This window comes from Nannospalax galili, unplaced genomic scaffold (assembly GCF_000622305.1).
Source record: "Nannospalax galili isolate Female #2095 unplaced genomic scaffold, S.galili_v1.0 scaffold886, whole genome shotgun sequence".
Classification (NCBI taxonomy): Eukaryota; Metazoa; Chordata; class Mammalia; order Rodentia; family Spalacidae; genus Nannospalax; species Nannospalax galili.
In genome coordinates this window covers 251,758-269,048 of record NW_008355971.1, presented here as the reverse complement: position 1 = coordinate 269,048, position 17,291 = coordinate 251,758, and the positions used below count along the sequence as shown (strand labels likewise).

The 17,291-nt window shown below is 42.4% G+C and overlaps 1 protein-coding gene across 7 annotated transcripts in view; it reads right to left on the bottom strand.

The window, feature by feature from the left end:
• Window positions 1-7,395: 7,395 nt before the first annotated feature.
• LOC103750685 (zinc finger protein 260) overlaps window positions 7,396-17,291 on the bottom strand; it is a 42,424-nt gene continuing 32,528 nt past the window's right edge. For 4 of the 7 annotated variants that reach the window (XM_029556536.1, XM_029556535.1, XM_029556538.1 and 1 more), the window contains 3 exons: window positions 17,152-17,278; window positions 16,379-16,477; window positions 7,396-8,769 (listed from right to left, as the gene is read on the bottom strand). In XM_029556536.1, the coding sequence (XP_029412396.1) occupies window positions 7,745-8,769; window positions 16,379-16,477; window positions 17,152-17,278 (1,251 nt within the window). In that variant the 3' untranslated portion in view covers window positions 7,396-7,744. The remainder of the gene's footprint in view (window positions 8,770-16,378; window positions 16,478-17,151; window positions 17,279-17,291) is intronic. The other 3 variants (XM_029556540.1, XM_029556541.1, XM_029556542.1) reach the window with 3 other exon arrangements.

The window sequence follows — 17,291 nt, the reverse complement described above, 5'->3', positions numbered from 1 at the left end:
GCTTCTGCCTCCCAAGTGCTGGGACTACAGGCGTGCACCACTACGCCCGGCTCAATTTTTAACTTTTAATTAAATTTGTTCTTTGATAATTTCATACCTGTATGTAACGCATTCTGAATCTTACCTCCTCCCAATCCTGAAATCCTTTCTCCCACCTACAAATCCCTTTCCCACATACATGTCTGTATGTTTTATGACCCACTGAGTTTAATCAGGACTGTCTGTGTGACCTTGGGCTTAGAACTATCCCTTAGAGCCTGGTGGGATCACCAGTGGGTATACAGTTGAAGACAGTGGCACTCCCTCTACCTGAATCCATCAGTAGCCAGTAGTTGAGCAAGAAGGAGCCCCTCCCCGATCCATGACTGACTTGACCTGGCCAGTCTCTTGCAGACCCAGGGCAAGTAAGCACAGCTGCTGTGAGTTTATGACTACATACTGCCCAGAGATGGCATTTCACATACCTTTTCCCTATTTTCTGCTCTTACACTTTTTTCCTCCTCTTCTGCAATATTCCCTGAACCTTAGAAGGGGTTGTACAAACGTCTTATTTAGGGCTGAGCATTGCTTATTTTCAAACCTTTAGCAACCAGAAGTCTGACTTCACACTCATCACTGTAAAGAGAGGCTTCTCCGATTCAGGCTTCGAGTAGGAATTATCGAGGGGTATACACGTAGACATTTAGAAGGCAGATTATTGTTATGTCAATTTAACTAAACATGATTGTAATTCTTTTAGATCAGAGGTTGACAAAAGCCTGCCAGCCAAATCTGGTCAGCCAGGCCACCTGTTGTTGGACAGCTAATACCTGAGAATAGTTAGTAACTAGAATAGCTAAGAGCTAAGTAGGCTTCTGGGTTTTTTTTGTTTTGTTTTGTTTTTGTTTTTTTTTTTTTTTTTCAAGTGATCTTTGAGGTCACATACTGGCCTGGAACTCACTATGTAGACCAGGCTGGCCTTGAACTCACAGAGATCCGCCTGCTTCTGCCTCCCGAGTGCTGGGATTAAAGGTGTGCGCCACCATGCCCGGCCCACGGCTTCTATATTTTTTAATAGTCAAATTAAATGACAAAAAGGAAAATGCTATCTCATGAGGTATGAAATATGAAAATAATGCATTTCAAACTTTCATTTAGGTGTCTTTTTTTTTTTCCAATACTGGTGATGGAAGCCAGGCCCTCATGCATCTAGGCAGGCAGGTAGTCTACCACTGAACTACATGGTCAACCCTTTAAAAAAGTGTTAAGACAGGGTCTCACTAAATTGCCCAGGCCATATTCATATTCATGATCCTCCAGTTTCATCCTCCCCAGTAGATGGGATTACAGGTGTATACCACCATGCCATGTTTTTGTTTGGGGTGTTTTATATTTATTTGTTTGGGGTTTTAAAAATATTATTTTAAGCCAGTCGTGGTGGTGCACACCTGTAGTCCCAGCACTTGGAAGGCAGAGGCAGGGGGATCTCTGTGAGTTCAAAGCCAGCCTGGTCTACATAGAGAGTTCCAGGACAGCTGGGGCTACAGGGAGACACTGCTTCAAAAAGACAAAAAAAAAATTATTTTATTTCATGTGTATGAGTGTATTGCCTGCCTGTATGTAAGTGCACCCATGTTGTGCAGTGCCCATGGAAGTCAAGAGCTGGTGCTGGGTCCCCTGAAACTAGACTTACTGATGGTTGTTGACAACCATGTAGATGCTAGGAACCAAACCTAGGTCCTCTGCAAGAGCAGCCAGTGCTCTTAATTGCTGAGCTACCTTTCCAACCTCACTGCGATTGTACTTTTTTTTTTTTTTTTTGCGTCTTTTTGAGACAGGGTCTCCCTGTAGCCACGCTGGCCTGGATTCACTATGGAGACCAGGCTGTCCTCAAATTCAAGAGATCCACCTGCACCTGCCTCCTGAGTGCTGGGATTAAAGGCATGCACCACCATGCCCAGCTTGTGATTGTACTTTAAAAATACATATATTTTATTTTTATTTTATGTGTATGAGTGTATTGCCTGTATGTATGTGAGTGCACCCATGTCGTGCAATGCCACAGAGGTCAGAAGAGGGCTTCAGATTCCCCTAGAACTGGAATTAAGGACGGTTTGTACCTCTCATGTGGGTACTGGGAATTGAACCCGGGTCCTCTGCAAGAGCAGTCAATGCCCGTAACCGCTGAGCCATCTCTCCAGCCCCATGATTGTACTTTTTAAAAAAATTATTTATTTTTGGTATTTTTGAGACAGGGTGGCCTTGAACTCACAGAGATCTACCTGCCTCTGCCTCCTGAGTGCTGGGATTAAAGGCATGCACCACCATGCCCAGCTTGTGATTGTACTTTAAAATATATATATTTTATTTTTATTTTATGTGTATGAGTGTATTGCCTCCATGTATGTGAGTGCACCCATGTCCTGCAATGCCGTGGATGTCAGAAGAGGGTTTTGGATTCCCCTGGAACTGGAGTTAAGGATTGTTCATAGCCACCATGTGGGTGCTGGGAACCGAACCCGGGTCCTCTGCAAGAGTAGTCAGTGATCTTAACCGCTGAGCCATCTCTCCAGCCCCACAACTGTACTTTTTAATCTCCACACATTTATGAATTTTCTGTGGTTTCTCTTGCTGTTGATTTCTAGCTTTATTCCCTTGTGGTCAAAGAATATAAGAAGTTATTCCAATTTTAATCTATTTGTTCAGACTTGCTTTATGTCTAGTATATGATATATTTCAGAGAAAGTTTGGTGGACTGCTAAGAATGTTTTCTGCAGAATGTATGTTCTGCATGTTTTTGTTAGATTCATTTGATCTCATGTCCTTTTTGGATAGGATCATCTGTGTTGGTGAGAGTGGGGTAGTAAAGCCACCCACTGTTACTGTGCTGGGGCTAATCTGTGACTTTATCTCAAGTAGTTCTTGTTTTAAGAAATAAGGTGCACCTGTGTTCAGTGCACATCTGTTTAGAATTCTATTATGTTCTTCATGGAATGCTTCCTTGATCAGTACGATGTGACCTTCTTTATCTCTGACTAGTTTTGGTTTAAAGTCTATTTATTTGTCAGTCAGTAGGAGAGCAACATGTACTTGTAGCACAAGTACCAATAAATGGACTCTGCATTACATACACATGTATAGTTATAGATACATGTATGTATGTGTAATAATAATCAAAAAGGACAAGAAATTGAGAGGGATTGGGGGGAAGACATGAGTTAGAGGGGGACTGGGAGGGATGGAAATAAAGCAAATAACAATACTTGTATGAAATTCTCAAAAATAAAAGCCAGTTCTCAAGCTCCTTTTCTATATATTTTTTAATCAATCTAATGCTTTTATTAAGCATTCATTCACATACCAGGGAATGAATGTGGAGATGGTCAGTTCTTTCCTTTCACCACGTGGATTCTGCAGATTTAACTCAGGTTGTCAAGCTTAGTAGCAAGTGCCCTTATCCTCTGAGCCATCTTGCTAGCTCTAGGTATTTTCTTTAGATAGTAGCCCCACCAGGTCCATTTCTGTTATTCTTTTATAAATTTTTGCTTGTTTGTGTTTTTGAGACAAGGTCTCCCTGTAGCCCCAGCTGGCCTGGAACTCACTAGGGAGACCAGGCTGGCTTTGAACTCACAGAGATCCACCTGCCTCTGCCTCCCAAGTGCTTGGATTAAAGGGAGACCCTGTCTCAAAATGACCAAAAAAAAGTATTTTATTTATTAATGTTATCTAATGCTCATGGAGGTCAGAAGAGGGCACTGGATTCCCCTGGAACCACTGAACAATCTCTCCAGCCCCTATTATTTTAATAGATTCAAGGAGTTGGCTAATTTCCTTAGGGAGCACTCAATATCTTCATAGCTGATACAGAAATAGGAATTTCTGCACCAGTCTTGATGCACTTGTGACATCAAGATTATGTTAGAATGGTGTGGTGGCTTGGATGAGGACTGTCTCCCAGAGGCTTCAAGTATTTGAACACTTGGCCCCAGTTGGTGGCACTATTTGGGGAGGTTTAGGAGGCGTAGCTTTGCTGGAGGAAGCACCTTGCTCGGGGTGGGCTTTGAGAGTATATAGCCTTACCCACTTCCAGTTTGTCCTTCTGCTTCCTGTGCCTGCTTGAAGATGTGTGTGCTCAGCTTTCTTTTCCAGCTGCCTCCTGCCATGTCTCCCCTCCATGATGGACTCGGACCCCTCTAGAATCATAAGCCCAAATAAAATCTTTCTTTTAGCCAGGTGTGGTGGCACATGCCTGTAGTTCCAGCACCTGGGAGGTAGAGGCAGGGTGATCTCTTGAGTTCAAGACCAGCTGGTCTCTAGTGAGTTCCAGGCCAGCTGGAGCTACAGGGAGACCCCTGTCTCAAAAAAAAAAAAAAAAAAAAGGGGGGGGGGCGGGGGTGCCTATTTGTCTATATGTAACTGGAATAGTTCTTGAACAATTGATTTTGCACCTTTGGACTAAAAAGTGGTTGAATACTATAACCAGAGCTTAATGGACTGTTCTAATAGAGGGCCAGCTCGAGATGTTTCAGGCAGAAAGGGGAAGAAGGACTTAAACAGCAGCTGAGATATCTTTGGCAAAGAATCTGACTGTCTTCCACCAGCAGCCTAAAGGCCAAACTAAAAAGTAATGGATTCAATTATTTGATGAAGAAGCATCAAGACAGCCTAATATTGAATCTGTGGCATAGTCATTACTGACAGATTTTATGTTAAGTGTACAATGAAAAAGAGCAAGCAGGGCAGAAAAAACTTTCTATACTTGGAAGGAATGCCCTCATGGCAAGACCCCACTCCCAGCACCAATTTCTGCTCTACTTTGCTTTCTGTTGCTGTGATAAAACACTCACCAAAATCAACTTGGGGGAGGAAAGGGTTTATTCCATCTTAAACACTCAGGTCACAATCCATCATCACTAAGGGAAGTCAGAGAAATAACTCAAGGCAGAAACCTGGAGGCAGGAACTAAAGACAGACCATGGAGGAATGCTGCTTACTGGCTTGCTCAGGCCCACCACCCACAGTGGGCTGGGCCCTCCCACATCAATTAGAAATTAAGAAAATGCCTCACAGGCACAGGCACAGGCACAGGCACAGGCACGGGCACAGGCCATTCTGTTGGAGGAAATTCCTCAATTGATGTGTCAACTTGACAACTGAAACTAACTAAAACAGCACCTTCTGTGTCTTATTTAATCCTAACATAACACTGAGGTAAGGTATTATCTCTTTTATCCTATCTACTGAGAAATAGAGCTATAAAAACAAAAGATCTGCATATATGCTTGTAATCGCAGCACTCATGAGTCTGAGGTAGGAAGACCAAGTTTGAGATCAGATTGGTCTTCACAGGGAGACCCTGTCTCAACCAACTAACCAGCCAAGTAGATAGCTCAAGTTGGGCACAGTGACTTATGCCTGTAGTCTCAGCTACTCTAGAGGCTGAGGCAGGAAGATCAACCAAGTACAAGGGTTTGAGTCTAGTCTGGGTAACACAGCAAGACTTATGGGCCAATTTATCTCAGCTGCCATCAAGCCTGAGGACCTGTGTTCAATCCCTGGAATCAGAAGCAACTCCCAAAAACTGTCTTCTGGCTTCCACATATGTTCTGTGGCCCATGCACACACATAGAGAAACAAAAATAAGACTCCACATCACACAGAACAATTAAATAAATATAATAAAGTAAAAAACTAATTGTGACTATTCTTTGGGAAGAGAATTGGATATAAAGATTTCAGTGAAAAGGCATTTTTGCCTATTTACTGTATAAATCCTTCCTAATACAAAGATATGCCTAGGAAGATTGTCCATCAGGGACATGTATTTTAGCATGTATCATGGCAAAATACCTGAAAAAAAAAAACAACAACAACAAAAAAAACACTACAAAATCCAACAGGAGGGAATTAACGAACTGATTTGACAGAAGCACAATAAAACATCATGAAGATATGAGTCCTGCGATGGCTCATTTTGATGAGATTTAGACTCACTTATGAGACAGGCCTCAGGAGAGTCTGTGAGGGGGTTTCCTGAGACAGAAGTGGAAGGATCCATTCTGAATGTGGGCAGCACATTCAGTCTGAGGCCGGGGTCTTAGACTGAACAAAAGGGAGAAAGTGAGCACCAGCATTCATGTGTCCTTGCTTCCCGGTCTCAGACTCAGTGTGATCAGTAGTCTCATGTACCTGCTGCTGTGCCCTCCCTGCTAAGACAGACAGTACGCTCAAAGTAAGTCCTGAGGCAGAATAGAAAGACGAGAAATTATGGTGAGTTGGGGAGAAAAGGCTGAGAGAACAGAGACCTGAAACCTGATCTACTTTTACTATTGAGAAAGTCAGACTTCAGACTCCATTAAGGACCTCATGGCCCATTAAGATGTGCTTTCCAAAAGACATACTGTCAAAGCCAATGAACAAATTGCTCTCACTTAGGGCCAGTTGACACTTTGCCAGACTTCTCTTCTCCATCAAGAATGTCAAAGATGGCAATTAGGCTGTGCTTACTTAAGGCTAAAGTGATGTACAACCAAATTGGGAGGCAGAGGCAGGCAGATTTCTATAAGTTCAAGGCCAGCCTAATCTACATAGTGAAACCCTATTTCAAAAATTTAAAAAAATATATATATAGGGGCCGAAAAGATAGCTCAGTGGTTACGAGCACTGACTGCTCTTACAGAGGACCCAGGTTCAATTCCCAGCACCCATATGGTGGCTACAAACCATCCTTAAGTCCAGTTCCAGGGGGATCCAAAGCTCTCTTCTGACCTCCGTGGCATTGCACGACACGGGTGCTCACATACATGCAGGCAATACATTCATACACATAAAATGAAAATAAATAAAAAATAAATATATAAAAATTAAAAATATGTATATACATGTACATACACACATATATTCTTTGAGCCATCTCTCCAGCCCTTTTCTGTATTTTTAGATACTATTTTAAAATTTAAATTATGCATATGTGTATCTGTGTATGGGTACATGCATATGACTGCAGGTGTCCAAAAGAGGTCAGAGCTGTTAGATATCCTTGAAGCTGGGGTTATAAGCAGTTGTGGGCTGCTTAATATGGGTGCTTGGAACTGAACTCAGGTCTTCTGGAAGAGCAGTAAACTCCCTTAAGTGCTGCGTCATCTCTCCAGCCCCACTCCTCTATTTCTTTTTTTTGGTCTTTTTGAAGCAGGGTCTCCCTGTAGTCCCAGCTGTCCTGGAACTCACAGAGATCCACCTGCCTCTGCCTCCTGAGTACTGGGATTGAAGGTGTGCGCCACCACACCCAGCTCCAAAACATTTTTATAAGGAGCAAAAGAACAAACCATTTTTAAAAATGAATAGCACTTGTTATTAACTTTAAAAATCAAGGCATTTTGTAAACCATGATGTAAACAGAAAAACTTCATAGCCATATGAATTCAAAATCAAATGTTAATGTAACAATTATAGAAAAATTAGGGAAACAATGAAAATCACAGGATTAATTTCTACCTGAATTCTCTGATGTTTAAGGTCAAAGGAGTCAAAGCATTGTCTTTTTCAATTATTCGCTAGACTGAAAAATCTAGGTCAAAAGAACTAAGAGCTCTTACTAAAAGGCTTCCAGAATATACAGTATTCATAGGCATTTCTCCAGCACTTTCTTCAGCTTGGTAAGCTGTGGTCAACACCTAAAACACTTCTACATTCTTCAATCCAGAGGGATTTCCAAGTTGATTCTGGTAGTTTGGAGTTCTCCCAACGTTGTGTGTGTTCTGGTGCATCACCAGTATAAACTCTGATGCTGAACAAGCTGTGAGTCATAACTAAAGTTCTTGGCACACTCCTTGAATTCATAGGGCTTCTCACCAGCATGAATCCTGTGGTGACTGATAAGCTGGGAGCTCTGGGAATAGGCTTTCCCACAGATCTTACATTCATAGGGTTTCTCTCCAGTGTGAATCCGCTGATGTCTCGTAAGGTCTGAACCAGAACGAAAAGCCTTTTCACATTCCTTACATTCATAGGGCTTCTCCCCTGTGTGGATTCGCTGATGTTTAATCAGTTGTGAACTCTGGCTGAAGGCATTGCCGCACTGCTTACATTCGTAGGGTTTCTCCCCAGTGTGAATTCTCTGGTGTTGAGTGAAATTTGAACCACTGCTAAAAGCTTTCCCACATTCTTTGCACTCATAAGGCTTCTCACCAGTGTGAATTCTCTGATGTCGTGTAAAGTTTGAACCACTACTGAAGGCTTTTCCACACTCCTTACATTCGTAGGGTTTCTCACCAGTGTGAATTCTGTGATGCCGTGTAAGGTCTGAGCCACAAATAAATGTTTTTCCACATTCCTTACATTCGAAGGGTTTCTTGCCAGTATGAATTTTCTGATGATGAGCAAGTCTCGAGGGGTGTCTAAACATTTTGCCACAGTCCTTGCATTCATACGGCTTCTCAAGGGTGTGGATTATTTGAGGGGTGGCAAACCGTGAGCCATGTTTATAGAGTTTCCTATTTTCTTTACTCGCACAGTATTTCTCTTTATTATTAATAATTTGCTGTAGCGTGAAGGATGGATGCTGACTGAATGTGGGCATGTCTTCCTGAGTGATTATCAGTTCACTGAAATGTCTCCCCTGAGACCCACGTTGTTTCTCAAACTGGTTGTCACATTCCCAACCATCTCTGAGCGGAGAGCACTGAAGATTGTGTCTCGTGAGTCTTCCCATTATCTCCCACTGTGCTGACTCTATTTCGTAAGTTTCCTTCTTCAAAAAGAATTTCTTGGTCTCACATTTTGATTCCAAGACTGAAAGAAAGTATGAAAGAGCTCACTCACATTTTTATTATTTGGGAGAAATGAAAATTCAATTAGAATGGGAGAAATAAATTGAAATTTTCAAACTGGATGAAATTCAGCTGGGTGTGGTGGCACACATCTGCAATCCAAACACTCAGGAAGTAGAGGCAGGAGGATAGAGTTCACAGTCATCCTTGGCTACATAGACAGTATGAAGCCCGTCTGTATTAATAATCATAAATAAATAAATAAAATGCAAGGGAAAGCCAGGTGGTGACTTACACTTGTACTCTTAAGACTCCTGAGGCTGAAGCAAGAGAATTGCTATGAGTTCAAGGCCGGCTTCAGCTATATAGTGAGTTCTAGGCAAGCCTGGGCTACATCATGCAACCCATCTCAATAAAACAACAGAAGAGCAAAGAAGAGGAAAGACGAGAAGATAGGGAAATCACACAGAAAAGCTGGGAACTGTGTGACGGATGGTAGGTACTCAGTGAGTATGAAATAAGATTCTGAACTAAAGAAGGCAACTTTTAAGTTGTCCTGTCATATGGCGATAACCCACATTGCAACGTGTCTGTGATGGCGACAAGGCATCTGATCTCATTCCTTATAGAAGTAGGCAAGAGAACAGAAACCAACACTTTAAATCAGTCTCAGTCATGTCAGTCATCAAGGAAAGCACCTTAGAAGATAAAAACCTGAGAATACCAACAAGCCAAAGTCATGACACCTAACAACGTAAACAATGAAAACTACTAGCAAGACAGAATATGAGTTTTCAGGGCTTGTTTCTTTGCAGAAACATCAATTTGGACAATTCTCCCCTTGTGAAAATAGCTTCTAATCACTAGGTAACCCAGGTGAGGGACTGAGGCACAGAAATAATAATGTAGCGGGGCAGACCTGTAATCCCATCTACTTGGGAGGACCCCAAGTCCAAGGCCTGCTTGTGCTACAGAGAGAATTCAAGGCCAGCCTGACCTAGTCTCAAACAAAACGAAACAAACTAACAAAAGGGTAGGAGATGAACTGCTTGCCTGGCATGTTCAGGTTCAATCCTGAGTATGGGGGAACTGGCTAAGGAGGGACTAAACACAAACAACAAGAAAACCCAATTAAAATTGGTCATTACTTTTAGTTTGTTTTTTTGAGACACGGTGTCCCTATAGCACTGGCTGGCCTTGAACTCACAGAGATCCGCCTGCCTCTGCCTCCCAAGTGCCACCACGCCCGGCCTAAAATTGGTCATTTCTTAAGATGGAAAAATGGCCAAGTATATGAAAATATTCTAGATAACTGATCATCTAATCAACAGGCTTTGCAAACTACTTCATACCTAGCTATTCAAACCCCTGACCTAAGGACAACAGATGACATGTACTGGAGAGAATACAGAGATAAGGTAACCCCTCCATGTTCACTGTAGCATTATACACAAGAAATGCAATCAAGGCGAAGTGTCCACTGATGAACAAATGGATAAAGAAAATGTGGGATATCATTCCGCTTTAAAAATGATGGAAATTGGGGGCTGGAGAGATGGCTCAGCGGTTAAGAACACTGGCTGTTCTTACAGAAGACCCAGGTTCGAAACCCAGCACCCACATGGCAGCTAACAACTGTCCGTAACTGCAGTTCCAGGAGACCTGGATCCGACGGCCTCTTCTGTCCTCTGCGGGCATTGCATGACATGGGTGCACTTATTCCCTACATGCAGGCAGTACACTCATACACATAAAATTTTTCCCTAAATGATGGAAATCAGCCTGGCATTGTGGTGTACACCTTTAAACCAGCACTTGGGAAGCATAGGCAGGTGAATCTCTGTGAGTTCCAGCTGGGGCTACAGGGAGAGCCTGTCAAAAAAAAAAAAAAAAAAAAATAGAAATCTTAGGGCTGGAGAGAAGACTCATGTTTTAGAGCACTTGCTGCTCTTGCAGAGGACCTGGGTTCAGTTCCCAGCACCCACATCAGGTGGCTCATAACTATTGCAATGGTCTTCAGATATTGGAGGCATACATGGTGCACTTACATACATGCAGACAAAACACTCATTCGCTTAAAATAAAAATAAACCTTTTTGAAAATGAAGGAAATCTTGAGCCAGCCATGGTGGCTAGCATCTGTAACCCTAGCACTGGGGAGGCAGAGTGAGTTCAAGGTCAGCCTGGGCCATATGAGTCAAAAACAAACAAACAACTGGAGGCAGAGGCAGCTGGATCTCTGTGAATTCAAGGCCAGCCTGGTCTACATAGCATGTTCCACGCTAGCTACAGGGAAATCCTGTCTCAAAGCAAACAAACAAAAAAACCCACGTATGTTCACAAAATGGATGAATCAAGAGGTTATTATATTAGATGAAATCAACCAGGTAGAGAAAGGCAAATACTGCCTGATTTCATTTGCATATGATATAAAATTTAACAATGGTCAATTCAGAGAATGATGGTTATCAGGAGTAGGAGATGAGTACAAGGGGTAAAAAATTTAAGTAATATATTTAATATAGGATATTATATTTACTATAGGATTTATATTTAATATAGGATATTATCTGCTCACAGCACACAGTTATGAGTAGTAGCATTTATACACCATGCATAGTTACAGTGGGACTACAGTTAACATGGTACTGAATACTTGAAACTTATGATGGGAGTAGACCTCCATGTTCTCGCCACATACATAGCAACTATGTAAAGACATGCTTACTAGACTGACTGTGGTAATCATTTCACAATGTATGCGTATAAAAATGCTAATGCTACTTGGGATGGCATAAATATACATAGTTTTGACTTGCCAAATTATATATTTTTTAATTTACTTTTTTTTTTTCCAGAACAACTGGAATCGAGAATTTAATTTTTTTTTCAGAGAAGGGAGACATGGAAATGTTGAGAAAATGAGGACTTGTAGGACGAAAAACTGTGGTGGGAACAAAATGGAAAACTGTGACTTTTAGAAGCAAAGTAATGACATCGAGGCAGAGACGAGTTCAACACAGTTCCGGGGTAAAGAAGTCTTACTCAGAATTCCCTCCTGTGCCTGGCATGATTCACAAAGAGTTTTAATTACAATTTTTTATGCTGTCTGAAGTTCAAAGAAAAAATCCTCCATTGAACTAAATACTGGGTGACTGGGCTGGAGAGATGGCTCAGTGGTTAAGCACTGACTGCTCTTGCAGAGGACCTGGGTTCAATTCCTGTCACTCACATGGTGGCTAACAACCATCTGTAACTCCAGTTACAGGGGATCCCGTGCCTTCTTCTGACCTCCGCAGGCACTGCATGACATGGGTGCACTTACACACATGTAGGCAATACACTCATACACATAAAAATAATAAATAAAATATTTTTTAAAAAAAAACCTGGGTGACTTGGGCTACATCCTACAGACATGATTGTTTGGTGCTGCCCCTAAGCGCTCTACAATTCTGCTGCTTATGGGAAGGGGAATCACTTCCTTTCCCAGCTTCTCAGTCACAGAATCAACTGTGGGGCACACTGGAAAAATCATTATTTCTTACTTATTAAAAGATTGAGATTAGAGAGACAGCTCAGTGGTTAAAAGCACTGACTGTTCTTGCAGAAGACCTGGGGTTCAATTCTCAGCACCCACATGGCAGCTAACTACCATCGATAACTCCAGTTCCAGGGGATCTGACACCTTCTGTCCTCTATAGACACTGTATGACATGGGTACACTTAAATACAAGCAGGCAATACACTCATACACATAAAATAAAAATAAATATATAAATAAACAAAAAAGATAATTTTATTTTAATTATGTGTCTATGCATGTGAGTGCAGGTATCCCCAGATGCCTGAAGAGGGCATTGGATCCCTTGGATCTGGAGTTATAGGAGGCTGTGAGCTGCCTGACATTGGTGCTCAGAACGGAACCTGGGTCCTCTGTAAGAGCAGTATCCACTCTTAACCACTGAGCCTTCTCTCCAGTCCCAACTTCTTACTTCCACCTTCATTCCTGAAGAAGGAAAGTTTTGTTAGATGTTGACCTTGGGTCAACAGTGCTTTCTTTGGCCTAATAAATTATTGCTCTATCTTCTTTGAGCTTTCATGGTTCACATAGAGAAATCTGGTCACTCACTTCATTATTTCTATACAAGAGAACTCTCTGTTTAGAAAACTGTCCTTGAAGTCACAGTTACTTGGATGCCTCTGCCTTTGAGTGCTGGGATTAAAGGCATGTGCCACCATGCCTAGCTGTAACTGCGTTTTTTGTTTTGTTTTGTTTTGTTTTGGTGTTTTTTTTTTTTTTTTTGAGACAGAGTCTCCCTGTAGCCCCAGCTGTCCTGGATTCACTATGGAGACCAGGCTGGCCTCGAACTCACAGACATCTGCCTGCCTCTGCCTCCCGAGTGCTGGGATTAAAGGTGTGCACCACCATGCCCGGCCTTTGTAACTGCATTTTTATAGTTCATTTCCTTTTTTTTTTTTTTGAACAAAGCCTCATTCTGTGACCCTGGCTGGCCTGGAATTGGCTATGTAGTCCAGGCTGGCCTTGAACTCACAGAAATCTGCCTGCTTCTGCCTCCTTAGTGCTGGATTAAAGGCGCTCCACTATCATGCCTGACCCTTTACCTACTGATTTTATCTTTTATTTTTAGTCATTTGTTTTTGTTTTGTTTCTTTGTTTTCAGACAGGATTTCCCTATAGCCCTATCCAGGAACTTGCTATACAGACCAGGCTGGCCTCCATCTCACAGAGATCTGCCTGCCTCTGCCTCTCAAGTGCTGGGATTAAAGACATGGGCTACCAAACCTTGCCTATTTGTAGTTATTTGATTATGCTGTGCCTCATTTGAGTGTATCCTGATTAATATTGGTATGTTATACCTTTTACCATATTTGGTGAGTTTTCAGCCATCTTTCTTCATATTTTTTTTTATAATTCAATATGCATGAATCTTGAAAGCAAAAATCTTCAATAAAAAAGCTAGACATAGCTGGGCGGGGCGGGGGGCGGTTCACACCTATAACCCAGCATCCAGGAGGTGAAGTAGGAGGACCAGGAATTCAAGCCTTGGCTTCATGGTGAGTCTAGGGCCAGCCTGGGTTACATGAGACAAAGTCTCAAAAAAACAAACAAAATCTTAAACCAAGATACATAAAAAAAATTTTTATGACTTCCTGTATTTGTGAAAATTTCCAATAAAAATAACTGAAAATTATTGTCTACTAGGCATATCCATATTTGGAGATACAAGTAGATAGGTCAAAAAGAAAAAAAGAACTTGAAATACAAATTAACCTAAATCAGAACTTAACCTGTCACCAGGAAGGAAGGCAAAGCATTATGAAGCAGAGCATGAGGGCTTGTGTTTGGGAGGTAGAAGGGGCAGATCAAGAACTCAAGGCTGGCCTGGGTTACCTGAGACCCTGCCTCAAACAAAACAAACAAAAACACACACCAAAAATATATATAAGATAAATCTGTATATATAATAAATATACATATACATCCCACCAGTCCCACCAGCAGCTGTTGAATAAATGGTACTAAATCAAGATATGTGTGTTTGCTTGTACCAAACCTCTTCCTCCCAAGGCTCAGCAATCATTGCAAAGGAAGGGCAGAAAGGCCGTAAGAGCCAGAGGTGGTGAATGACAGGAAAGCAGAGTCTTCCACAGCAATGGTGATGGCATGCACAAGTCCCATGTAAGCTAAAACCAGACAGGATCCCAGCATAGACATGGGGAATGGGTAAGAAATCCCAATCCAACCTAAGAAAATTGTGGCAAGCCACCCCTGCTGGAGGAGCAGAGACAGTCTCTTTCAAGAATAGGACTTTTGGAGGCTCCAGTGGATGGACCCACACTGATGGACATTTGGGGACAGAAATCAGATTCCATAAAACTTATTTATATAACAGAGTACAATTAAATTGAGCAGGAGGCAATAAGGAGCAGGTACGGATAGGGGAGGGGATCTAAATACCATCAAAATTATATTGTATGAAAACCACAAAAATTCAATTAAAAAATACTTCAGGGAGAACCTATCTCAAAAAACAGAAATAGAAAAACAAAAACAAAAAACAACAAAGCAAAATGATCTAGGCAAATGGATCACACCTAGTTGAAGAATAGGCTGTGATTATAGGTCAGTGGTAAAGGATGGTCCTAGAAGGCACAGGCACTGGGTTTCATACCCAGGAGTGGGAAAGAGGACAAAGGAGGAAAGAGGAGAGGGGGAAAAACAAAGAAAAAAAGATAGAAAAAAGCAGCTTTTGAAAAATGTAGGAAAATATATACAGTCCAATAGACAGAAAGTACAAGAGGCTGAGAAGAGTTAAAATCCAGACCAGACTGCAGCTCAGGACACAGTCCCTATAGCCCCTTCTCCCCAGCCTTACAGACAATGTCTGTCATCTACAGTTAATGGACTTCCAGGTACTGGGATTTCTCACTTGGGGAAGAGAGTTCCAGGCTTGGACACATCAAAGGGCCACCTGTGGCTACTGGTGGCCATGCATCCCCTTCCTCACCCTCTTTCCTGCCTCCTAATGGGGAATCAAAGCCTGGCTGAAACCTTGCCCCTTCCTTAGAGACCTACAAGGGACTCAGACTACCACCTGAGCCTGACTCTTTTTATTTATTTAGTTAGTTAGTTTTGTTTTGTTTTTGGTCTTTTTGAGACAGGGTTTCCCTGTAGCCCCTGCTGGCCTAGAACTTACTATGTAGAACAGGCTGGCCTTGAACTCACAGAGATATGCCTGCCTCTGCCTCCGGAGTGCTGGGTTTAAAGGCATGTGCCACCACGCCCAGCCCTGAGCCTAACTCCTCTTTAGAGCTCCCACTACTCCATCTGTTTGTGATCCTGGGGTCTGCACTCTCCTCTCAGTCCCTGCCATCCTGCTGTCTGTCCATGGCACTAATAACTTTTCTAATATGCTTCTTGCCCTCAACAATCCATCAAGTGTCCCTTTGAGCCCCACATCCAAGATCTTTCAAGAAGCCTAGAAGAAACTAGATCCAAAGTAATGCTAGAAAAGAGTATTTTGCTGGGCATGGTAGAGCACACCCCTAATCCCAGGACTCCAGAGGCAGAGCCCGATAGATCTGAGTTCAACATCAGCCTTGTCTACCTAGTTCCAGGCTAGCCAGAGCTACATAAAAATAGAGCATCATGAGATGGCTCAGCGGTTAAGAACACTGACTGTTCTTGCAGAAGACCGGGGTTTGAATCCCAACACCCACATGGCAGCTAACAACTGTTTCTAGGGATCTGACAGCCTCTTCTGTCCTCTGCAGGCATTGCTTGACACAGATGCACTTACCTACATGCAGGCATAACACTTATACACATAAAATAAAAATAATAAATAAAATATTAAAAAAAATAGAGCATCATTAGAGAGGGTAGAGGAGGGCACCAGCTAGTTAGAATTAGGAGCCAAGTACAAGAACAAAGTCTGCGAACTGTGTTAGGTAAGACGAAAGGTGAGACAGTTTGAAAGCTTGTACTGAAAAAGTCTGATGTACAACAGGCCTATGGATTCCGAGGGGAGCCTCGCAGGGAGCATTATCAGGGAAGCAGTCTCTCCACTGACCAACTTAGCCATCATCAGCCATGGCTCACTTACCTGACCACTGGCCTCTTGTCAGCTCTCTGCCAACCAACCAGGGCTCCTTCCCTTGCTCCAAGTGTGAGATAACATTCGGTTTAGAAACGAGATGTCCTGCTTACAAAAGAAGTGATGAGGAAAACGGAAGATAAGCATGCCTCAGAATTCAAATCTAGTCCCTTTGTTGTAAAAATGACAAATGCAAGAGTGACAGAAAGGTGAAACGGGCATATGAAACAATGGAGATTTGGAATGTCTTTTTTTTTTGTCTTTTTGAGACAGGGTCTCCCTGCAGCCCCAGCTGGCCTGGAACTCACTATGTAGACCAGGCTGGCTCTGCCTCCCGAGTGCTGGGATTAGAGGCCTGCACTCCGGCTTTAATTATTTATTTTTGAGAAAGGGTCTTACTGTGTAGCCCTGGTTGGCCTGGAACTCATTATATAGACCAGCTTGGCCTCAAACTCATAGAAATCTACTTGCCTGTGCCTCCAAAGTACCAGGATTAAAGGTGTGCACCACTATGCTGGGCAGATTTTTAAATTTTTTGAGAGAGTCTCACTCTGTAGCCCAGACTAGACTCATGACAGTCTTCCTGTCTCACCCTCCCAAGTACAAGGGCCCTAGGTATGGGCTACCGCACCTGGTATAGCTTCTAACTACAGTTCTCAGCATATTCTTATGGGAACAGGATATACAACTCTGATGGCTTTTTCAAAGGCAGGTGAATGTTTCCACATTGGAGAAAACAGACCTTCAGGACAGTCTCAATGATTATAGACAGATGTCCTTACCTATTGAAACCAGGTTGCTGTAATTCTCCAACATCACATCTCTGTACAAATCTCTCTGATCCTCAGTCAGGCATTCCCACTCCTCCTGAGAGAAGTCTATGTACACATCACTGAAAAACACTGACTCCTGGAAAAATAAC